Source organism: Nannospalax galili, unplaced genomic scaffold (genome assembly GCF_000622305.1).
Source record: "Nannospalax galili isolate Female #2095 unplaced genomic scaffold, S.galili_v1.0 scaffold1191, whole genome shotgun sequence".
NCBI classification, from domain to species: domain Eukaryota; kingdom Metazoa; phylum Chordata; class Mammalia; order Rodentia; family Spalacidae; genus Nannospalax; species Nannospalax galili.
In genome coordinates, this window is record NW_008330570.1 from 589,314 (window position 1) to 613,874 (window position 24,561).

At 44.3% G+C, this 24,561-nt stretch overlaps 1 protein-coding gene across 1 annotated transcript in view; it reads right to left on the reverse strand.

Moving 5' to 3' along the window:
- The window catches only part of Efr3b (EFR3 homolog B), a 94,677-nt gene that overhangs the window by 51,566 nt on the left and 18,550 nt on the right, over positions 1–24,561 (reverse strand). The window contains exons 2-3 of the mRNA XM_008848615.3: positions 4,953–5,029; positions 3,394–3,521 (exon numbers count right to left, since the gene is read on the reverse strand). Coding sequence (XP_008846837.1) covers positions 3,394–3,521; positions 4,953–5,029 — 205 coding nt within the window. The remainder of the gene's footprint in view (positions 1–3,393; positions 3,522–4,952; positions 5,030–24,561) is intronic.

Genomic DNA, 24,561 nt, shown 5'->3' on the forward strand with positions numbered 1-24,561 from the left:
TCTTGCAGAAGACCCAGGTTCGAATCCCAGCACCCACATGGCAGCTAACAACTGTCTGTAACTCCAATCCCAGGGGATCTGACAGCCTCTCCTGACCTCTGCAGGCATTTACTTACCTACATTCAGGTAATACATGCATACACATAAAATAAAAGAAAAATAATAAAATCAAAAGAAAAAAAAAGCTGGAACCAAGAAAAAGGCAGAAGCAGGCAGGGCTGGGGATGTAGCTCAGTTGGCCCAAAATTTATGAAGTCCCGAGTCTCATCTACCCTGACCTCTGCAGGCATTTACTTACCTACATTCAGGTAATACATGCATACACATAAAATAAAAGAAAAATAATAAAATTAAAAGAAAAAAAAAGCTGGAACCAAGAAAAAGGCAGAAGCAGGCAGGGCTGGGGATGTAGCTCAGTTGGCCCAAAATTTATGAAGTCCCGAGTCTCATCTACAGCACCAGATACATTAAGCATGATTGTGCATGCTTGTAATTCTAGCACTAGAGAGGTTAAGGCAGGAGGATCAGAAGTTCAAGGTCATCTCCAGTTACACAGTGAGTCTGAGGCCAGTCTCAGATACATGAGACCCTGTTGCTCCTGCAAACTAACTCAAGAAAGAGAGAGAGAGAGAGGGAGAGAGAGAGAGAGAGAGAGAGAGAGAGAGAGAGAGACTTATGGGCTATTTTGGCAAGTGGCATTAAAAGGGAAAGGAAGAAGGGATGGGGAAAGGAGGGAGGGAGGAAGGAAGGAAGAGAAAGAAGGAAAGATAGAGAAAAAGACTGCAGAGCAGAAGCAACAAGATTGAGGAAGAGCTACCCATAATGTACCTAACCCTCGGCTCCATGAGCAACACTACCAGGGAAATATTAGAGTTTCCTTGCTATTCAGCTTATGAATTGTATTGTGATGGTAGTGTAGCAGCAAGCACAGTGTGACCTTCAGTCTACTCTTTTATTGTGGAAGTAACACATGATTGATAGGCAATCTTTAGGAAACAGAGAAAACTTAGTTACAGAATGAAACTAAACAAAAACACTCCAACTGCACTGCTCACAAAATGAAAGTTCTTAACATGTTGGCATATTTGGACTTTATTTTCTAGCCACTGGGGTTTGTTCCTTTCTGAGGAAAAAAAATAGGCTATATATATATATATATTTATTTATTTGGTCTTTTTGAGACATGGTCTCCCTGTAGCCCCAGTTGGCCTATGTAGATCATGAACTCACAGAGAACCACCTGCTTCTGCCTCTGGAGTGCTGGGATTAAAAGTGTGTGCTACCACGCCTGGCACTGATATTTATTTTTCAACCTGACTACAAGTACTTTGTATATGGACATTGTAGTGTTAGGTTTTCATTACTTGAGGTGTTTTTCATGTTCTAAGATTAGGATCTTTAGAAATACCATTTTTATTGTCTAGATGAGATCTTATCAAATGATATGTACCATAATTTACTAACATCTTCTCTTGTCAGGCACTTAAGCCATTTCTAGTTTTTCATTATTAGTAAAAAACACCATGAGCTTGGCATGGTGGTCCAGGCTGTAATCCCAGTACTTGGGAGATGGAAGGAAGAGGACCAGTTCAAGGTCCTCCTTAGCTACATAAATAGTTCAAAACCACCCTAGGTTACATGGGACTGAATCTCACAAAACTAAAAACAAGGCCTAGCATGTTTTTAATCCCAGCACTAGGGAGGCAGAGGCAGGTGGATGTGAGTTCAAGGCCAGTCTGGTCTACATAGCAAGTTCCAGGCCCGCCAAGGCTATATAGTGAGATCCTGTGTTAATAAAACAAACAAAACTAAAAGCAAACCAAACAAACAAACAAAAACTGTAATAGACATCTCAAAGAATAAAAGTGAGAGGTGTTTAAGACTGATTGCTTGGGGACAGATGAATAGAAGAGGAATTACTGAGTCAAAGAGTTTAAGTGGTTTCGAAGCCCTTGACGTGTATTTTTTAATGACTTTCTGGAAATTTTAGCCAATTTTTACTCTTTCTAGGAAAGTATGAAAATGCCCATTTTGCCCTTTCCTGGTTAATACTGGAATATTTAATTTGTTGTTGTTTTGTTTTTATGAGACGGTCTCACAATGTAGTCCCAGCTGGCCTGGAACTCACAGAAATCCACCTTCTCTGCCTCCTGAGTGCTGGGATATATTGCACCACCATACCTGGCTTCCTGAATTTTCTAAAATTCAGGAATGATACTTTATAGGATGATACTGTAGCATTTTAGTCCTCATCACTGAGTTCAAATCTGGTGGATATTGTCTAACTCTTCTTTCAAGTGACTCCCCTGTGACCTTCCCTCAGTCTTCCCTATCATCACTACCCAGACTATTGTTCTGCGCACTAATGTTTGACCTTGAATCCATTGTCTCACTTATTGATACTATTTATTTTTGGTATTTAGTTTTTAAATTTTGATGGCTTCTCTTTTGATATCAAAATATTTAAAATTTTAAACAGCTAAATGTATCGATCATTTTAAGATTTTTTTTCTCTTTTCTAAACATAGAAAGTCCTTCCCTCTCAGAAGATAATATTTTACTAAAGTGCATTTGCTTTGTTTGTTTTGAGATGAAGTTTCTTGTATTCCAGGCTAGCCTTGCCATGTGACTGAGGATGGCCTTGAATTTTTGATCCTCTTACATCCACCTCCCTACCTGGGATTATAGGTATTTGCAGGTATGCCTCACCATGCCTGGTTTATGTGGTGCTGGGGACTGAACCCAGGGCTTTGTGCATACCAGAAACACACTTTAGCAACTAAGCTACTCCCTAGCCCCATTTAAGTATTTGTAGTGGAAAAAAACCACTCCAACCTAACCTTCTCACTAGAATGTAGACGGATCCATCTAATTTTTTCAGACAAGTCCAGTGAGGTAGGAGGTCAAGAAAATGACCTTTCGCCTGAGGTCTTTTACTTAAGGACTGGGCAGAGTAGAATGTTCAGGGTGGGGGAGAGAGGATGTGGAGGGGGGGAAAGGCCCCCAAAACAAATATTATCAACAAATAAGACAAAAGATTCAAGGTCATGCATTAGTAACACAGAATAAAGAGTTTTTGGAGGGAAAAGACTAAGAAAGGCCACAAAAAAAGTAGATTAATTATTTAAGGCCCTAGACTGTATAAGTTCTGTGTAGATATAAGGATGCAATGGATGTCACATTGCTGTTCCTATAGAGCTAACTCCCAAATCTTCACAAGCATCCAAGTTTACCTGCCACCAGAAAAGCATGTGGAAACCTCTCTCAATCTCATTTTTCTCAGTCTGTCCAATAACCTAATCTATCATTTTCTTGAAATATTATTATATTGTTTGGCCTTAACAATCTAATAGAATTTCTGAAAACCCATCTTCTCATCCTTATGTAACTTACCCATATCGATGGCGACCCACATCCCGGATAAGTCTCTCTGAGAGGTAGGCGCCAATGCGATCTAGCTTTTCTGGAGCTGAGAGGGCATAGAAAGTCAGCTTCTCCATGTTGGTCTTCACTAGACCATCCTGTGGAAGACAGACAGTTCAAAATCACCGTGGCCAGGCTATAGTGGAAAGGATCGAGTTTGAAGTAAAATTAATTCAATGGACTGACATTTATGGAGCATTCATTATGCATGTTCTGGGGCTCAGGGATATAGAGATGATGAAGAAGCATCCTTGTCCTCCAAGCATGCTAGCTATGAATAAATAGGAAGAGTGGCTGAAATAGGGGGCTGCAGCAATGCCTCAGTGGGTAAGGTGCTTGTTGTGCAAGCATGAGGATGAGTTAGGCTCTCCAGAACCCATGTAAAAGCTGGGCATGCCAGCACATACTCCTGGAGCCCAAGTTCTGAGTGAGAGGGGACCAGGCAGATCCCTGGGGCTCACTGGCCAGCCACTTTAGCCAAAACTTGAGCTGTAGGCTCAGTGAGAGACTCAGACTCAAAAATCAAGGTGGAGACTAATAGAGGAAGACACCCAAAGTCAACATTTGTCCTCTACACATGTATGCATCTCCACATATGCACACATAAACCATGCACATACACACACACACAAAGAATAGCAACAGAAATAGGTCTGTGTGTGGGGTTATACATCTGTGTGTACATGAATGTATATACATGTGGGTGTTCGTGCACATTCATACACAAGTTTATGGATGAATGAAAAGGCATCATTAAAAGTGACTTAGAATTGCTGGGCATGGTATTGCACACCTTTAATCCCAGAACATGGGAGGCAGAGGCAGGTGGATCTCTGTGAGATTGAGCCAGCTTGGTCTATATAGCAAGTTCCAGGCCAGTTTTGGCTACAGGGAGACCTATTTCAAACAAAACAAAACAAAATAAAACAAAGCAAAAAAGTGACTTAGAATTAAGGTGTGTGGATATTCACCACCAAGACATAAAGAAGGCAGTTCTTTAGCTCTTAGGGAATTCTCTGGAGGATGCTAGAAATGGGATATTCCAGCTGCCCATCCAGAAGAAGCCAGTGATGCTCAGATAGCAAGTCAAATACATCAAATACTGTCATCCTCAGACCATAATGTGTAATGCAGTGTGACAGAGTGACAGCTTGAAAGCCAAGAAGCCAGGCCTCCTGTGCATGTACCCAGATGTCTAACAGATGCCAGAGGGAGCCAGGGAAAGAGAGGCCCCTGAGCTAAAGTGCTAGACAGTGGTGCACCTCTACTAAATGGCAGGAAAACATTTCTATCAGGAAAGTAAGCAGCTGAGACAGGAGTGAAAGATGTGTCAATTGTACAACAATAGCCCAGCCCAGGCACAACATATTCCTAACAGCCTTCTGCACACCTAGCCTTCAGGGAGAGCCAAATGCTTCATCCTTTGTGTCCCCAAAGTCTCTCACCATTCCCAGGCTATAGGCCAGGAAGACCCACTCTTCAGAGACTTCCCCCACTCAGCAGCCTGCAGAGCCCCTGATATGACCCACCTCAGGATCCTCAGGGAAGATATTGTCCACCAGCCTTTTGTACCTGGGGCGAAGGGCACCACAGCAGCCACACACACCTAGAATGAGAACAGAAAACCCATGAGTGAAGCCTTCCAGCCAGGTTGCAGAGACGTGGGAGCCAGAGTTTGTGAGGAAAGAAGCCCAGGCTAAAACGCCAGGGCCTTGTTCTTTCCTGGGTCAAGGTCTCCTGCTACTTCCTACATGCCAAGACAGTGGCTTTTCACTTCATGTTGGGGATTGGGTGGCATGCAATGTGCAGGAAGGAAGCCAGGCCCCAGAGGAGCACTTGGATAAGCCTTATGGGTAGGAACTTCAGTAAAGGCCGGCTGCCAGTGTCACCCAATAGTTACACGGACACGGACACACACACGTACACACACACACACACACACACACACACACACACACACACACACACAAAGCATTTCGGGGCTAAGACTAAAATTGCCTTTGCAGCCCATGAGTCTAGAATGCCCTGGGAAGATGGGGGTTATGTGGAGGGGCGGCTGCTCTTCCTGACCCCCTCCCCCCGCACTGGCACCCAATTCCCTATGCCTGTCTCAGTCACCTTCCACTGTCCTTTCCTGTGCTACTCCCCACTGCAGAATGGTCTTGACACTAAGATAAATTAACAGGATCATCAACTATTAACATATGAAATGCACTTTTAAGGCTCTTGTCTGTGGTATTAGAATCTGCACCCGGGAGTTGGCTAATTCTCCATGCCAGTCCTTCCCCATTCCCTAGGCTTTTGCTGGTCGGTGGTCAGATGGAAAAACTAAGAACAATGTGGCAGGTTTTTACAAAGCTAATTTACTCCATCCAGGAGACCCAAATGACTTTGTTCATGATCTTTGGTGCTGGGAAATGATGCTGTTAGGAAATCAGCAATAAAATGAACTGTGGCAAAACAACTACAGGTCCAGCATTAGAAGTTTAATTAATCAAGGAAATGGAAACATCTGGAAACCATCCTTCTCAGGCAGGACCTTCCTCAGCTGCATGCCAGCTCCTTTGTGCTGTGTGGAGCGAAGGATGGAGGGGAGGAGGTGTCACAGAGGGGTCTTAGAGAGCCTGACAGGACCTGGGAAAGTCCACCCCTCAAAGAAAATAAGTGCCCCTTTCAAGCCGCCAATTAAAGATGCATTCTGTTTGCACAAGCGCTCTACTTGAAATTCGAGTGCTCACTGGGAAGATTAGGGGTCACCGAGAAAAGTATGAATTGCTTTAGTGGGAATTCCTTCACCACACAAAGAACTCTGCATAGGCCAGTGGGAGAAGCAGTGTGGGAGCTCTGGCTGGGAGCCAGAGGGGCACTGGGCCAGGAGGAAGAGAGAGCCATGATTTGAGCTTCAGGCTGATTTGGAAATGAGGAATGGACATGAACTTGAAGAAGCACAAGGCACTTAAGGGCAGGCATTAGGAACCCAATGTGTGAACCCCAGCCCTGCCACACAAGGATGCCTTGTGGCTCTTCAGTTCCCAGCAGCCTAAGCTCCTTTGGTGGCCAGACTTCCCCGGATTTGTCCTGGCCTCTTCTTATCTCCTCCCTGCTCCCACCTGGGAGAAGGCTGTGGGTGGATGGTACCCAGGATTATTTTTTACGATGGTACTGCTCCCAAGGGACACATTCCCTCTTGGGCCTCAAAGCCCAGGGGATCTCACTACAATGTAATTTTTAGAAATATTTTTTGTTTATTATTTTATGAATGTATTGCCTGCATGTGTGTTAAATGCACCCATGTTGTGCAATGCCTGTGGAGGTCAGAAGAGGGTGTTCGATGCCCTGGAACTGGGGTTATGGATGGTTGTTAGATGCCATGTGGGTGCTGGGAATCAAACTCAGGTCCTCTGCAAGAGCAGTCAGTGCTCTTTAACTGCCAAGTCATCTCTCCAGCCCCTACAATGTGATTTTGATTCAAGAGCTTGGGATAGAGTCCAAGACTCTGCATTTCCACTCATCACTAGCAATTCTGATGCTTCAGTCAGCCAGGCTTGGAGTCTGAAAAGCAGCTGAGCATACTGGCTCAAGAATTTATGGTTAAGGAATTTAGACTCAGGAGTCAGAAAGACCTGAACTGAAACCCCAGCTCTTATTTCTTACTGTATGACCTTGAGTGAATAATTTAACCTAAATCCACCTCTCCCCCCATTTTGTGTGTGTGTGTGTGTATGTGTGTGTGTGTGTGTGTATGTGTGTGTGTGTAGTAATGGATCCTGCCTAGGGGACTCCATGAGACATGGCATTGTTCTTTCTTCCTCAAGCCCCTAGAAGAAAAGACACAAAGACTAAGCAGGAGCCAGACTGAGGACCACTGTGCATGGGCTGCAGAATCTAGATCTCTCTATAATTAACAAGGAGCCCTAAGAGCCATCTGAGCAATGGGTGACAGTTAAGATTCACCCAGATGTGGCATGCAGGATGGCACAAGGAGATGTGTGTATGAGCCACCCAAGGCTGAATGGCTTAGCAAGATGGGACGATGAGACAGGGTGGGTAGAGTTCAGCAAGACTTGAGTGGCCCCAGGAGCAAGAGGAAGAAGTGGGAATGGGGAATGCTGGTAGAAGCATGATACCCAGATGCCACGGAACCCACAGAACTGTAGAAGGTAGTGGTAGCTGGTGGGGGGGCAACTAGAGGGGCCCCCACCAGTGAGGCTGTGCTGTGATGCACTGCAGGAGAGGCGCTAACTGCTGGGGGTGGATGGGGAGGGAGAGACAAAAGGCAAATACTTAGAAGATGACTTTATCCCCACTTTGCCATTTTCCCCCAGTTTCTCTTCTACCAATTTTCTATAAAGCATGCCACATTTCTTTCCCTTATTTATTTTCCTGCCTCTTCCCAAAGGTCCTCCACACCCAGACATTGGAGCCTTTAGGGGGCTAACACTGGTCTAAGATAGATCTCATTAGCAGCCCCTGAAAAACCAAAATCCTATCTCAGTGATCTAATTATCTAATTTACAAGCAGCTGATCACTGAGACAGTCTTCCTGAGAGTACCTGCACTTGTTGTCATTTTGTTTTGCTTTAAAACCTGAAAGCCAAATGAAATAATCCCTAACTGTAGAACCTTCCAGCCATTTGGGTGTCAGGGTATTTATATGAGAAAATAAGTTTACAGGTGTCTACAAACTGTAGTGTTATGTTAGGCCCTGGAGTCTTGCTTGTTTTTAAACCTTAACAGGACTTTCAGAAAAATAAGGCAGGTAGGCAAAATGAATAGTCTGGCTTAGGAAGGGAAAAAAGTATAGGAAAATATAGATTTGTCCATTATAAGCAGCTCACCACATGGATAAGTGTGAAGCCAGATAGTTGTATTCCAGCAGAGGGAAGAAACGGAAGAGTCACCAGACATGGAGCCCAGGGCTGTATCGCTTCACCATCTTACCTGCTTCCTTTTATAAAGTGACCAATTGTATAGCTAGAGAGATTGTTCTGGAATCTCAGCAACAGGGCAGTAAACCCTAAGCAACATCTATACTTCCTGGGCAGGTAATACAAGCCCAACTTAGAGATAAAAATTCTTTCTCAGATAAGGCAAAGAACTGGGGAGGGTTGGGCTGAGGCCTGGCCTCTGGGAGCCAGAGTAGGTGCAAGAGGTGCTGGGAACCCCGGGAACCCACAAGTGCCCCCACAGAGCTTCCTCTTCCACTCAGACCAGGTGAATTTAAAGGAACCACAACCCATGCAGGAAAAACCAAAGAAGACAGTAAGATACAACTGAAGGAGGCTGGAAAAATGGCCCAGTGGTTAAGAGCACTGGATGCTCTCACAGACCTGGGTTTGATTCCCAGCACTCACATAGCAGCTAACAACCATTTGTAACTCCAGTTCCCTGGGAATCTGATTCCTTCTTCTGACCTCTGCAGGCTTTGCACCACATGGGTGCACTTACACACATGCAGGCAATACACTCATAAAAAAATTAAAATAATAAATAAAAAAATTTTTTTAAAGAGGAAACTGAAAACAGTTCGTTAGAATGAGAATTCAATAGGCTTGTATATATTTCTTTAATCTTGCCCCTGAGGGCATTGATTCTTAATATTAGTACATAGAAGCAGGTGGAGATTAACTCACAGTCACATGCCTATAAAGTACCTTTTAATTCTGAGCCATTTTATTTCAAAGAGTGAAGCGCTCTCCACCAGGGTAGTCTCTCACTCTCTGGGGATTGTGTCTAATGGATCCAGCTTCAGGACATCAAAGGTAAATTTCTGAAGGATGCTTTTATGTCACTAAGACCTCTTTCACCTATTTTTTTATACCTATCTTAAGGAAAAAGAAGGAAAAGCAATCTGGCCAATGTACCTGGTATGTAGCAGCTCTGGATACCGAAAAGACAAATGATCAATGGAATGTCCAGTGACAAGACTTCAATGGCATCCATCCAACAACTTGAAAACTAAGCTTAGTCAAACTTGCCCTAGTCCCCACCCCTTTTTCTCCCCTAGGGCTCATCTGTCCCAGCTGCAGGGATTCCTCACAGGGCATTTGCATTGAAGAGCTTCCCTTCCACAATGTTCTCTTCACTGTCTATGGGGTTCTGTGGGCATTTCTCAAGGGTGTCTACCCACAGGTTGCCTAGCTAGAAGAACTTCTCTGGTCACCACCCCCTTTTAGCTTTATGTACCAATTCATTCCTTTACATAGTACTTTCCCCAAAATGACTTCTGTCTGTGTCTACTTTACATTCTCTGCAGGTAAGCTAGCTCCCTGAGAGCAGGGATAGTCCCTGCTCCAGCCCAGGACCAAGCAGGACGTTTGGTAGAGGAAAAGTCAACTGTGATTGAACTTGCAAACCAATAAGGACACATTAAGGCACTCAGCAGCAGCTCCACACAAGCCTGCTTTGGCCTAGCAGGACCTGGGAAGGTTCTTGGCCTTGAATCCCATAGGGCTGCTACCATCAGCTCTCCAGGTCCAGCTCACAGCTCATGGCTCTAGGGTCCCATCTCTCTCCAGGACAAGGTCTTTGAGACAGACGTGGTAGACATGGGTAACCAGGGGTCAGGGTTTTCCTGCCTCCCCATGCCACATCCTGGCCTCCCCCATGCCTTGCTGGCCCCTGAGTGGCCTGAGTTTTCTTATCAGAGCATACTTTCCTGCTGAAGAGGGGCAGGGGTATGTAAATGCCTCTGTACGACTGGCCTGACTGGCCCACCGTGAAAGCACCAGCTCAGTTCTAGCTGCTCTGATGACAGCCCAGCCGCTGACAGCACCACCTGGCCTCCGGCACTGTCAGCCTTGTCAACTTCTTTGCACTGCAGCCTTTTTTTTTTTAGCCCATATGACATTCCAGGTCTTGAGATACAAGGGAATCCCTTTGGACTCCTTCTTCTCTTGCCCTACTGCCCCCCTGGCTCCCTTGGGCTCATCTTTACTCCAAACAAAATCCAAAGTTTGCCACCTGCTTTGGGCTAATCCTTAGGCAGAGGACTTTACAAATACTTCACACAGTACCTATCACAACATTATAAGACAAAGAGGCAGGATCTGAGAGGTTAAGTACCCTGCCCTAGATCACACAGCATATGTCTTTTTGCCAGGAGACTTCCTTAATTATCCAGTTACTATACCCAAAATACATCTTCAACAACTTCTCAGGTTTGTTTGTTCCATGCTGTCCTTTATAACTGGGTTGCAAGCTTCCTGGATGCCTGACACTATTCCTGTAAACCTGGCCAATCTTCTTGTTTCCATCCATTTCCTATGTAGCATTAAGGCAACTCTAGTTCGATTTGCTTCCTAGTCAAAGAAAATCTTAAGCCTTGCATTTAACATTTAACTGGGGAAGCCTGTTCAGGGTGGGGGCTATCCTGTCCTCAGTCATCCTCCAGTGTAGGTGATCCTCTGTCCTCAGAAAGCATCATGACTAAGGCAGAAACCAGATGGAAAAGGCCTAGGAAGTCCTAAGAAGGCTAGCGGGTGGGGCATGCAGTGTGGGGAACTCCCTGCTGCGAATGAGAGGATGGTCGGGTGACTGGGTGCTGGGTACAAGCTGGAAGTGGCGACGGGCAGCAGCAAGAGCCCTGACTCGGGGGCCTGACCCCCGCTGGACCTCCCTGGGAGCCTCCATTCCCAGCACCTCTGCCACCTGGATTCTGCACATCTTTTGTGCTGAGCTTCTGCAACTGGCTGTTCAGGCTGTTATTTCAGTGACTCATCTTATCTTCCCCCAGAGAAACTGTAAATTGTCCAGCAGAACCTTGACCTCAGTACAGTATCCTGAGCACAGCAGGCCTAGAGGAAAGCAGGTGAAAATGTGACTTTGCCTGTCTTTGGTCAGCGTGAGACTCAGGGAAGTCCTTCCTCTTGCAGCCCTAAGTTTCCAACTTAAAAACATTAAACCCATTATCCCCATTCACCAAAATTTTTTTTTCTCAAAATAGTTCATATTTATTTTCTTAGTCATACAATCTCCTTGTGAAGTCAAGGGCAAACAATTTTTTTTACAACAATTTACAATAAAAATCTAACCTAGGGCTAATGGCACAGACAACACTTTCAGATGAATTGGAGGAAATGGAACAAAGTTCAGAGAGAAAGGCAGGTCAGCCCATGCAGTACCTCCCAGGAGGGCCTGGCTTATGTTCAACAAGCACTGGTTAAACTCTGGGGGCCGTACAGTACTTGCTGGGTGGTGTGGCCAGGAGAAGGGAGGTAAACATAAACATTCTCTGCCATCAAAGATCTTATTCTCTAGTTGGGGACATGAGACCCACACATAGTTGGGGGTGTGCCACTGTGAGCCTAAGGGGTTCATCAAACCGAGGGATCTCTGAGTTGGATGAATCCAGGAAAACTGCCTAGAAAAGTCAAGACTCTAGATTTGTTTCTGTGTTTGTGCATATTTTTAAAAATATATGCATGAAATTCAGATCCCACAGGGTACTATGAAAGCTTAGCTTCTTCTTATGTCAGGAGCATGGTGACCTTCTCACTAGCTATTTTTTCCGAACTTCATTTTAATGGCTACTTATTATTCCATCTTTTGACCAGATGCCAATCTATTTAGTCATTCCCTGTTGTTCTCAATTTCTTATTATTCAGAGGGAGGCAGCCATTTGCTCTGGGTAATTAAAGCCAGGGAGCCTCACTGGCAGAGCCTGGGTCTGCTCTACAGGTGATAAGGACATTGATGGCGCCATGTGGCTATAGGACAGGTGTGCGATAGGGAGGCACAACGGCAGGCACCAGCACCTGTTGGTTGTTCAGGGAAGATTCTGGATGGAAGAGAATAAGAGGAGATTCATGTGAAAATGAATTTGGGGAAGGAGGCAGTGACCAGTTTGCAGACAGATACTACTGGAAGAATAATTCAACAGCAGCTGAATTCTCCCCAGGGAGGCAGTCAAGCCAGGAGCTGGCAGTAGCAGGTTGACCTTTCGCACTCCACAGCCTCCAAGATGCCACCGCTTTCTGGCTAATCTCGGTTAATCTGATTGCCACATTAATTGAGGATGGGAATTTTAAAAGAGAAAAATGTGTCTGATTGATTTAATGTCAAGACTTCAATTATTTTCTAACTGTAGGCTTCCCTGGGCTTTAGTACCACTCTTCAAGCAAATAATAGATAAAACCAAACAGAATGTTTTCCTATTGTCTGTCCCATGAGACCACAAACAGTAGGGAAAATTTATCTCAATCATGCTCAGGGGCCTGGTACCTTGGCTTCAAACCCCAGTCCCAGTTCTGACAAGCTATGTAGACTGAGGCAAGTCATCTGATCCCTTGTGTGCCTTGGCCTATGCACCTGTGAAATGAGACTAGGAATCTGTTTCTCAGCACTGTAGTGGAAACTGGGTAACTTAAAACAAGTGAAGTTCTTAGAACAGTTTCTGCTACAAGATAAAAAAAAAATTAACTTTCATCACCACCACGTTATTCTTATTATCAGAGGTTTCTAGTTCAAGCTGGCCTTGAACTCACTATGTAGCTGAGGATGGTCTTGAACTTCTAACTCTCCTGCATTCACCTCTCAAGTATTGGGATTACAGGCATGTGCCACTATGCTGGATTTATGTAGTGCTGGAGGTCAAATCCAGAGTTTCATGCATGCTAAAGCAAGCACTCTATATCCCCAGTCCCAATTAATTAAGATTTCTAGGGCTAGGGGCTGGAGAGATGGTTTAGCAGTTAAGGGCATTGACTGCTTTTGCAGAGTACCCAGGTTCGATTCCCAGCACTCATATGGTGGCTAACAACTGTCCTTAACTCCAGTTCCAGAGGAATTCAATGCCTTTCTTTTTATTTCTGTGGGCTTGCACCACACGGGTGCACTTACATACATGCAGACAATACACTCATACACATAATAAAAGATAAAATATATTTTTTAAAAGATGTCTAGGACTAGAGAGATGACTTAGTCAGTAAAGCACTTTCTGTGTAAGCATGAGGACCTCATTTCAGATCCCAAACATCCATAAAGAGTCAGGAAGCAGTGCCCTGTGTCTGTAACACAGATTTGGTGGGGCAGAGACAAGCAGATCCCTGGAGCTGGCCAGTCAGCCAGCCTAACCAATTGGTGAGCTCCAGGTTCAGTGAGAGTCTCTGTCTCAAGAATAAAGTGAAGAATGACTAAGAAGATACCAAGCATCAACCTCTGGCCTCTACCTGCACATGTACACCTTATGCAAATGTACCCACATGCACTCATGCATACATGTATATACAACACACACATATACACACACAATATCTTTCCCAGCATAGAAGAAGGATGGAAGAATAGCATCAAATGAAGTAACAGAACAAAACTGGCCTGCCCAGCCTTATCTTTATTTTATGCTTGGAGTATGAAGCACAATTAGCAATCAAGAAAGCCCAGTCCAAATCCAGATGACATTCTATCCCCTCAGATGCCCAAGGACAAAGCTCTGTGGGGAAACCCCAGTGAAAGGGTGCTGTGATCACCACCAGCAGCTGATGTTTGAGCTCCTCTGTGTTGGGCATTATGCTTTCTTTCAGTTAATCTTTACACAAAGTCCCTGAGGTTGATAAAATTATCCTTGGATTACAGATGGTGGCAAACCTGGGCTCTTTTCCAATATGTTGACTTGTAGAAATGAAAGATTTGAGGTCTCTGCTTACAAGAACCTCATATTGTTGCTATGTAAAAAAACAGAAATGTGAATATAGTCAACAGGAACATGAAACATATAATCAGGATCATATAAATTAAATGTGATGCACATACACACTGGGTTGCTGAGGAAACTGGAGATAGGATGGGAATGTGTCAGGGGAGAGTAATTTTGAACATTATTTAAGAGAATTCCATTGTACTGTGAGAAAAAGGCAGCTTTTCTTGTGGGAGAGGGTAGAAGGAAAATGTATTTCCTGAATGTGTATTTTTAAAAAATTTGTGTTGTGTGTGTGTGTGTGTGTGTATTTGTGGTATGCGTATATACCAGTACATGCCATGGGTTGGTTCTCTGGTTAGACCATGTGGGTCCCAGGGCTCAAACTCAGGTCCTTATGCTTAGCAGCAAGTGCTTTTACCCACTGAGCCATCTCATGGGCCCCAAATTTTAAATTTTAAATTATGTATATGCATGTGTGTCTCTGTGGAGTTATGTGCATATGAGTGAAGGTGCCCAAGGAGGGCAGAAGGTGGCATCAGATTTCCTGGAGCTGGAGTTACAGGTAGTCATAAATAATCCAATGTGGGTGCTGGGAACCAAGCTCAGGTCCTCTGCAAGAGCAGCAAGTACTCTTAACTGCCAAGCCATCTCACAAGTCTTGACAGTATATTATTTTATGTGCCTAACTTGGGCATTTTGCATTAAAAAGCCAAAATCCCTTGAGGTTGCTATTGTCATCCTCAAATTAAAAAAACAAAGCCCAAGCTGGGCATGGTAGTGTATGCCTTTAATCCCAGCACTTGGGAGGCAGAGGCAGGCAGATCTCCATAGGGAAACCCAGGGCCACTGTGGCCACCAAGAGGCCCTGTTTCAAAAAAAAAAAAAAAAAAAAAAAAAGCCCAGAGAGGTTAGTTCATTGGCCCAACATCCCACAGGGAGCAGGGAACAGAGCCAGGGAAGCCTTTCTTGCACTTTAGAGCAATGGTACATAGAAAGATCTGAAGTGAGAGAAAACACATCAGGCAGTGTGATACTTTGAATGAGTGTTCCCGAGAGGCTTCAAGTATTTGAACACTTGGTTCACAGTTCATTGCACTGCTTGGGGAGGGACACAGAACCTTTGGGGAGTGTGGCCATGCTGGAGGAAGCACATCATTGGGGGCGGGCTTTAAGAGTGTATAGCCATGCTCACTTCCAGTCGTGCTTCCTGTGCTTGCTTAACATGGGATCTCTTGATTCTCTGCTCCAGCTACCTCCGCCACCATGCCTCTGTCATTGCGGACTCTAACCCTCTGGATCTGTAAGCCAAATAAACTCTTCATTCTGTAAGTTGCCTTGGTCATGGTGTTTTAGCACAGCAACAGAAAAGTGACTAATACAGGCAGGGATGGAGAAGGTATGCTCTATTAGAAAACAACAATTTCTAGGATGGAATACTTTTTAATCAGTTGTCTATAGGATCAGCTAGATGGCTCAGCAGGTAAAGGCACTTACTATTAAGTCTGACAACCTGAGTTTGATCCCTACAACTCACATGGTGAAGGAGAGAATTGACTCCCATAAGTTGCCCTTTGACTCCTACATGCAAGCTGTGGTATGCTTGAACCCACCCCCTATACTCCCACATACACAATAAATATTCAAAAAATAAAATAAAGTCTAACACTGCTGAAATATGAATCAGCTCTGCAAATGGTACCAACATCAAGTTCCCTGTATTGATATTGAACCACAGTGACACAGGATGCTAACATTAGAAGAGGGTGTTGGGTGTAGGGCAAATGGGACCTCTTTATGTGCATCTTTGCAACTACCTAGAAATCTATATTTCAATTTTTTTTTAAATTTAAAGTTACATGTAATAAAGACAAAAATGCGCTTTTCCTAGCAGAGATGGGAGCCACCAGGAGACATAAGAGCTTGGTCTACACGTAGGGGCACAAAAGCGCAACCACAGTCTTTTCCTGCCTTTCCCTTTGAGTGACAACCAACCTTGTACTAGGTTGGCCACAATTGGAGGAAGGCAGATTTGCCAGTGGATATGCAAGGCCACCATGGGTCCCCACAGTGCCGAGGGATGCCTGGGCAAATGAAGCAGTAAGAGGACCCAGGGCTGATCTTCAGTCTTAGTCTCGATGGACAGAAAAGGCAGAGTCAGAAAGAAAACACAAATGGTTGGTGTGTGCTGATGTTTCTTTTGGAAAGTCTCTGGTATTAGAGGCTCCAGGGAGGGCGTGTGCTTCTCAGACTAGATGTTCAAGGATTGCAGAGGAGGGAGAAGTAGGGCAGAGCCTTGAAGTAGGTGGGTCTAGCTAGTGAGGGTGAGAAAGAGGCCATTCAGGAGAAAGAGGCTGCAAAGGGGAACATGGGCAAGTGGTCTAGGAACCTAAGCTGCCTTGAGAACCCTTGCAGACTCCCAGTCCTGAGGTTTCAACGTAGGGCACAATGTGTTCAACTCAACACAATGGTTGAAAAGTTTAAATAATATTCACAGAGGGCAATTTCTAAAGAATGATTTTTCAGGCCAGGTATGATGGTGTACTTTAATCTCTAAGGAGACTAAGGCAGTAGGACCACCAATTTAAGGTTGCCTAGACCACATAGTGAGTTGGATAGGCTGTATGGCAAGATTCTGTCTTTAAGATGAAAAACAAAACAAAACAAAACCAAACCAGAATGAGAGAGGACACACACAAGAGAGAGTACTCTTGTTCAATGCTTTACTACACATAAAAATGGTGTACCAGGCATGTCTTGGAATTCAGCAAAAAGAGGCCTAAGCTATGCAACCTCAGCCACATCACTCAAGCCCTCTGTTGCCTTCTCTGTCCACAGGAGGTACGCAAAGTACCTTGTACAGACAGGCTCCTGTGGGCTCCTGGTCTCCTTCATCCTATTTTCTATGCATTCTTCCTGGTGTTAGGCTATCATTTTGAATGAGTGTCTCAAATTTCAGTGAGAAGACCCACAAGAATTACTGTACCTTTTCCAAATTATTTGACATTTATCTTGCTTACACTTTCATGCTGTTTAAAAATAACATTGGAAAGAGTGTTTGCAAGTTACAGCTGTTTTCATTTTTCTACATTACTCCCTAACGATGGATTTCCAGAGTCCAAAGTACAAGCATGTTTAAGACTCAAGCATTTGAACTTGGTCGTTGGAGGCAGGAGAGGATCCTGAGGCTGTGAGCAGCTTTGCCTGCTGGGTAAGGAAGGAAAGATATGCAGTCTTTGGCTTGGTGAGGGGAGTTTAAATAGTACTCAACAGACAGCAATTTCACTTAAAATTTATTTATTTATTTATTTTATTTTATATGTATGAGTGTTTTGCCTGCATGTATGTAAATTCACCTGTGTCGTGTAAAGACCACAGAGGCCAGAAGAGGGTGTTGGATTCTCTGGAACTGGAGTTACAGACAACTGTTAGCTGTCATGTGGGTGCTGGGAATGGAACCTAGGTCCTCTGCGAAAGCAGCCAGTGCTCTCAACTGCTGAGCATCTCTCCAGCACCCCTCCTTTTTAAAAAAGATTGATTATTTATTTATTTATTTATTTATTTATTTAGTGTGTACCTGAATGTATGCATGTACACCACATGCATAAGGTGCCCTTAGAGGCCAGAAGAGGGAGTTGGATCCCCTGGAACGGAGTTACAGGTAGTTGTGAGCTTGTTGATGTGGGTGCTGGGAATTGAACCCAGGTCCTCTGCAAGAGCAGCCAGTGCTCTTAACCCTGAGCCATCTCTCCAGCCCCACTTGTGGGCATTTTGTAAAGGAGCTGGGGAGGAGGAGAACATAATATTCAGAAGAGAAATCTGGCTGGCTGAATTTGACTTTAGAGAGAGCAGAAGAAGGGAGGCTATCATGGAAAGGAGCGAAGCCAGGGAAGGAGAAAATGAGGGTAAGAGCCAGGGGTGGAGACTAAAAGAGCAAGACAGAAAGCCAGGAGGGCCAAACATGGAGGAGCAACCCACAGCCCTGCTGACAGCACAGAGCAGAATCCGAATGCTTGGGACTACTGACAAAAACGTAGACCAGGCTGGCTTTTAACACACAGAGATCTGCTTATCTCTGCCTCCCAAGTGCTGGGATTAAAGGCATGCGCCACCACACCTGGCCTTAAAATATATTACATTTTATTTATTATTATTGTGAGTGTGTGGGGACATACAGAGATCAGAGGATAACTTGTGGGAATTGGTTCTCTCCTACTGTGTGAGTCCTGGGGATCAAGCTCAGGTCACCAGGCTTGCACAGATGCCTTCACCTGCTGAGCCATCTCTCGAGCCCAGAATGACAATATTAATAGTCTCCTATCATGAGGGTGCCATGTGAGGTTTAAGAACAGGTATGAGACACAAAGCAAACTGGGACCAGCTTCGGTAGTTTATTTTGCAGGTTCCCACTAATCATGGGCACAGGACATACTTTCATCATGATGTCTGCAAACAAAGGCATTCTCAGTGAAACTTAGCCAGCTGGCTGAAATGTGTTTGAATAAATAATTTAAGCACAATCTTCACTGGCATAATTTTAAAGACATGGAGACCCTATGTACAAATTTCTATGATAGAATTTTACAACCTCCCTCCTTTGTCTTCAGTTTCACTTTCTGAGGTTTGTTACCCAAGGTCAATCAAGCTCAGTGTAAAAACTCAGAAGTGAAAAAAATTCCTAAGTTTTAAACTGCATGCTGTTTTGAGTAGCATAATGAAATTTCAAGTGGTCCAACTCCATCACGACCAGGATGTAAATGATCCATTTTCCCAGAGTATCCACATTGTGTACACTATCCTCCAGATAGTCACCCCGTAGACATCCTGGTTATCAGATTGACTGTTACAATACTGCAATGCTTGTGTGTGCTAACCTTTATTTTACTTATTAGTGGTCCCAATGTGCAAGGATAGTGATTCTGGCAATTTTATTATACTATATGGTTATGATATTCCATTTTATTATTGTCATTAATCTCTTACTGTGCCTAATTTATACATTAAACTTATCAAAGGCATGTATTATGTATTAGGAATTAGACACAGTCTACTTAGGAATCAATACCACCTGTGGTTTCAGGTATCCAGTAGGGACAGTGGTGTTAGACTTTCTCATCATTTACACAGGATGCTAACATTAGAAGAGGGTGTTGGGTATAGGGTATATGTGCGTCTTTGCAACCACCTAGAAATCTATATTTCAATTTTTTTTTAATTTAAAGTTAGCCAGGTGTGGTGGTGCACACCTGTAGTCCCAGCACTTGGGAGGCAGAGGCAGGCAGATCTCTGTGAGTTCAAGGCCAGCCTGGTCTACACAGTGAGTTCCAGGACAGCTGGGGCTACAGGGAGACCCTGCTTCAAAAAGACAAAAAAAAAATTTTTTTTTAAGTTATATGTATGGTAAAATAACAACTAGGAATGTAGCTCAATGGTAGAGCACTTGGCTAGTGTGGCCCATGCCCTGGATTCTATTCTCAGAAATATAGAAACAAAATAAAGCTTTGAATAATGAAGCTGACAACTCAAATGTAATCTGGGAGGCTAGAGAGATGGGTCAATGGCTAAAAGCACTTGTTGCTCTTGCAGAGGACCCAGGTTCAGTTCCTAGAACCCAAGTGGTAGTTCACAACTGTCTAAACTCCTGTTTCTTTTTTAAATAATATTTTATTTTTTTTATTTTATGTATATGAGTGTATTGACTACATGTATGTGAGTGCACCTGTGTCATGCAATACCCATGGAGGTCAGGCGATGTGTCGGATCCCCTGGAACAGGAGTTAATGGATGGTTGTTAGCCACCATGTGGGTGCTGGGAATCCAACCCAGGTTCTCTGTAAGAGCAGCCAGTGCTCTTAACCACTGATCCATCTCTCCAGGCCTCTATAACACCAGTTTCAGGGGACTTGACACCCTCTTCTGGACTCCACAGACACTTCACACATGTGGTACACAAATATGCAGGCAAAATGCTCATATACACTTAAAAAATCTTTTTTAAAAGAACTACTTAAGGATAAGGTGATTTATTTGGTTCATGGTTGCAGAGGGTGTAGTCCATAGTCCTGGGCTCCATGGATTCTGGGCCTATGGAGAAGCAGACCATTATGGTGGCAGGAGCACGTGGCAGTCTCCTCATCTTGTGGCAACTAGGAAGCAAGAGCGAGATAGACAGAGAGGGGTCTACAATGATGAGGAACTTCCTCTAAGTAGGCTTGACTTCCTTAGTTTCCAGAACCTCTCAAAAGAATGCCACCAGCTGGGGACCAAGCCTTCACTACATGAGTCTTTGGAAAGGGGGCACTTCATATCATCACAAAGGACTACTTACTGTACACTAAAACTGTATTTACATAGGGCTTAGACCATTATTAAATTAGGACAGAGGGTATTTAAAAAAGGAAACAGCTTGATTTCTGAGTATTAAACAATGGTGAATTTTTAAAAATTGTGTGTATGGTCAGGTGTGGTGGCGTGTGCCTTTAATCCCAGCCCTCAGGAGGCAGAGGCAGGTGGAGCTCTGTGAAATTGAGGCCACCCTGGTTTACATTGTGACTTCCAAGTGGGCTGTGACTAGAGAGACCATGTCAAAAAACAACCAACAAAAAGACAAAAAGAAAAAAAATTGTGTGTATGGATAGTGTGTACATGATGTGTACCTGTGTGTGTGTGGTGTAAGTGTGGGTGCATGCATGCCACAGTGTGTACGTGTGTGGAAGTCAGAGGACAACTTTAGGGAGTTGGTTCTCGCTTTCCACCTTGTTTTGAGGCAAGATCTCTCTTCTTGTTTTTGCCATGCACGACTTACTCCAGGCTAGGTGACCTTCCAGCTTCAGGGTGATTCTCATCTCTGCCTCCCATCTCACTGTAGGGGCTCTGGAAATAGAGATGTATGTTTGGGATTTTTTGTTTGGTTGTTTTTTGGTCTTTTTGAGACAGGTTCTTCCTGTAGCCCCAGCTGGCTTGGAACTTGTTATGTAGATCAGGCTGGCCTCAGTCTCACAAAGATCTGCCTGCCTCTGCCTCCTGAATGCTGAATCTAAAGGCTTGCACCACCACACCCTGCTTTGTTTGGCTTTTTATGTGGGTCTGGGGTGCAAACTCAGCTGTCAGGCTTTTGCAGCAAGTGCTTTTACCCACATAGCCTGGCCTGCACTTCAGTGTTGTGTGTATACCTTCACAGCCTCTCCATGCATCTGGCAGCATCTGCCCCTCTGGACCCTACTCCACTCGCCTGCTCAAGCTTTCATTCCTTCCTTCTTTTCTCAGTTTTTTGTTTAATGACAGTTCACATGTGTCTCCCATTCCTGGCTTCTGGAGTCACATTTCTAGTTGAAAGGATAGTACCTAATGCTCACTGTTTTTCTCCTCCAGTTTGTGTCCAGCTCAGCTGTCACCAAGTCCTCCACTATTGAATTATTATTATTTGAGAGAGAGAAATCTTTCTATGTAGCCCAGCTGGCCTTAAACTTGCTATGAAGCCCAAGTTGGCCTCAAACTTGCTATTCTCCTGTCTTAGTCTCTCAAGAGGTAGGATTACAGCATGTGCAGCCATACCTGGCCCTTGGTGTCAAAATTTAAAATCATCAAAAGCCCTCAATAATCACTGGGGGGAAATTTGCTATGGAATCTTTAATGATCTTTATTTTAGTATGCTTTGAAATTAGTGGGGGTTGGGGGATACTGGAAGTACAGCTTAGTGGTAGAGCATTTGACTAGTACACACAAGGCCCTAAATTCAATCCTCAGTACTGAAAACACACACACACACACACACACACACACACACACACACACAGAGAAAAGGTCATTGGGAAAAGCACTAAATCAGATGTCCTGTGGCCATCAGAAGCAGGCAATGGCTTCTCATCTCAGTGTAATTAGTATAGCTTCCTCGCCATGCCTGAGGCCAGAGCTTCCTTTTCCTGGTTTAGAAAGTCACACTGGCACAGTGTACATGCTAGATCTATGTTTTATTAACTGCTCAACATCCAATATCCAAATGCTTTCAATATATGAGTCTTTAACTCCACCTATGCTCGTGCCGCAAGATGAGTCTAACAAACTGCTTGAGAAATCTAGCTTTAAAAATAAGGCACTAGCCAGCTGGGCAAGGTGTACTCCTGCAATCCCAGCACTTGGGTAGCTCAGGCAGGAGGATTGTCATGAGTTCAAGGCCAGCCTGGGCTACACAATGATATAAGACCCTGCCTCAAAAACAAAAACAAGGCACTAATAAGCATTCAGGACCTTCCTCAAGTCTGCACTTAGCTCAGCCTTCAGATGAACACTATCTGTGTCTGTCATCTCAAATTGTTATTAATGGCTCAGTATTTTCAGAGCTCATCACAGCCCGTTTGAGAGAATCTAGGTTTCAGTCTCTCAGCATGCAGACTAAAAACAGAGATCAGAGTAGGACAATGCTGCCAGCTTCCTACCAAAAAATAAATACAAGCTCGCTAGTAGCATCTCAGACTCAGATTGTTCCCCTGACCCTGCATGCCTGGGCCAGGAAATGTGGGTGTGGGAGAACCACAGGAGATACCTTCTCTGCCTGGAGTTCAAAATTCTATGTCTGCTTTTCTGTACCTGCTCAGTATACAAAGGAGGAGATCAGGAACAGCCTTGGTGGCATAGTGTGGAAACAACTGAGTGCTTGTCAGTGGAGGATTGGCTGCATAGCCAGGGCACATCCATGTCTCGGGCCCTATGTAGCAGGTGGAACAAATGACATGGAGCTGTGAACACTACCCCAGACAGCTCTGCAAACACCTGGCAATTAAAAAGAAAGCTACAGAGTATACATGGCATGAAACCATTGGCATGTAACAAATTTGACATGTATATAAATGTGTGTGTAAAATATGCTGTAAATGCTTAGTACATAGAAATACTCAGGGTAAAGTCAGTTAGCATATCTGTCTAGAGCTGTGTAAGGAACACTGGAAGAATTAGGGAAGGGGCCATATGGTGAGATATCCTCAAATGTCAGGCCAAGAGGAGTCACTGCTACTCAATAACCCCCGTCTGCTTTTATTATGCTCTTAGAATGTGTAAGAAATCTACTTGTAGGGGATAAATGGATAGAGTGTGCCTGGACCCTCCCTGGAGACCATCAAGTATGTGACAGTGTTAGAAAAGGAGCAAGACAGATGCTGAATGAGAAGGGTCCAGTTGGAGGTGTGAAAACTTACACTGGTTTAGGGTGTGACATGGGTGGGTGGGTGGTGACTTGGGTCTCTGCCGACAAATGCTAAGGAGGTGAAAAAGAAAGTGAGAAAGAAAGCAGAGGGTTCCAACTGGTGTCCACTTGCCCCACAAACAAGCAACGGTATTCAGGATGATAGCAGAAGACCAGAGTAGGCTGAACACAGGCTCAACACTTCCTTTATCTCTTCACCTATGAGGCTTACTAGATAGAGTTAGCAGCTGGGGACATACAGACAGGGCATCTGGGGGAGACATTTAGAAGCAAAGAAGGGCAGGAGGCTATAGGTAGAGCCTCACAACATTGTCTGGGTCACACTGGTTTAATGTGTGACACAGGTGAGCTGGGCCAGCCAAGGTGCAAGGGCCTGTAATCACGGAGGGAGGGAAGGGGAGGAACCAAGAGGCCACCATGTCCTGGCAGCTGGAAGGGAGGTGAATTAAAGGAGAAATATCAGCCACAGAGGAAGGAACAGTGAGACTGTGGGAGAAGAAGGCACAGTGCCAGGCTGGGCCATCAGGCCTCCCCACTGGCCATCTTGCAGAGAGGCTTTCAGTAGGGAGTGACATTGGCATTTCAAAGAAAGTGAAGCATGACTAGGGCAGGAGGGGAAGGTGAATCTCAGCTGCCATGACTGCTGGCTCAAGGAGCATCAAGTATTATACCTATGCCTGATGTAATGACACCTCTGTAGATTAAGCCTGACCAGCTGTGAGTCACCAGGTCTGCAAGCTGCTTCTGATAGCAAGTGTGCAGACCCTTGGGAGCCTGCCTGCACTGAGCAAGGGTGGACTGAGGAGGTCACCTGATACCTTTTGTCTTCAAGTTATTGCCTTGGGACTCCAAGCTTTGTGTTTTGTGGCTTTGTTGATCAAATTACCGGAGGAAAGCGTAGTAGTATTTTATTATATAATTTGATTGGTGCTGAGCACTCACTTTATAAACATTATATAACAGGATAGGTGTTTATTGGTTACATTTATGGGAGGAAGTGTTTTGTGAGCATCTTAAGCCTCAGGAATAGCAATCAATGACAGGGCATGCAGAAAAGGAAGTGCATGCTTGTGTGTCTAGCTGTCTGTAAGGTGATCCGAGCTCCTTGTGGGATTCATTCATCTGAATACCTTGGCACATTGCAGCATTCAATTTGTTTTTCCAGCACACAGGAACTATGAAAGGTAAAAACATTCTTACAAATAACTGATGCTGTTAAAGAGCTTACAGCATCAAGAATCTACCATGTGAAAACACTATAGCATTAGCAGTTTCTCTAGTGATTTGGTTTAAGTTGGGG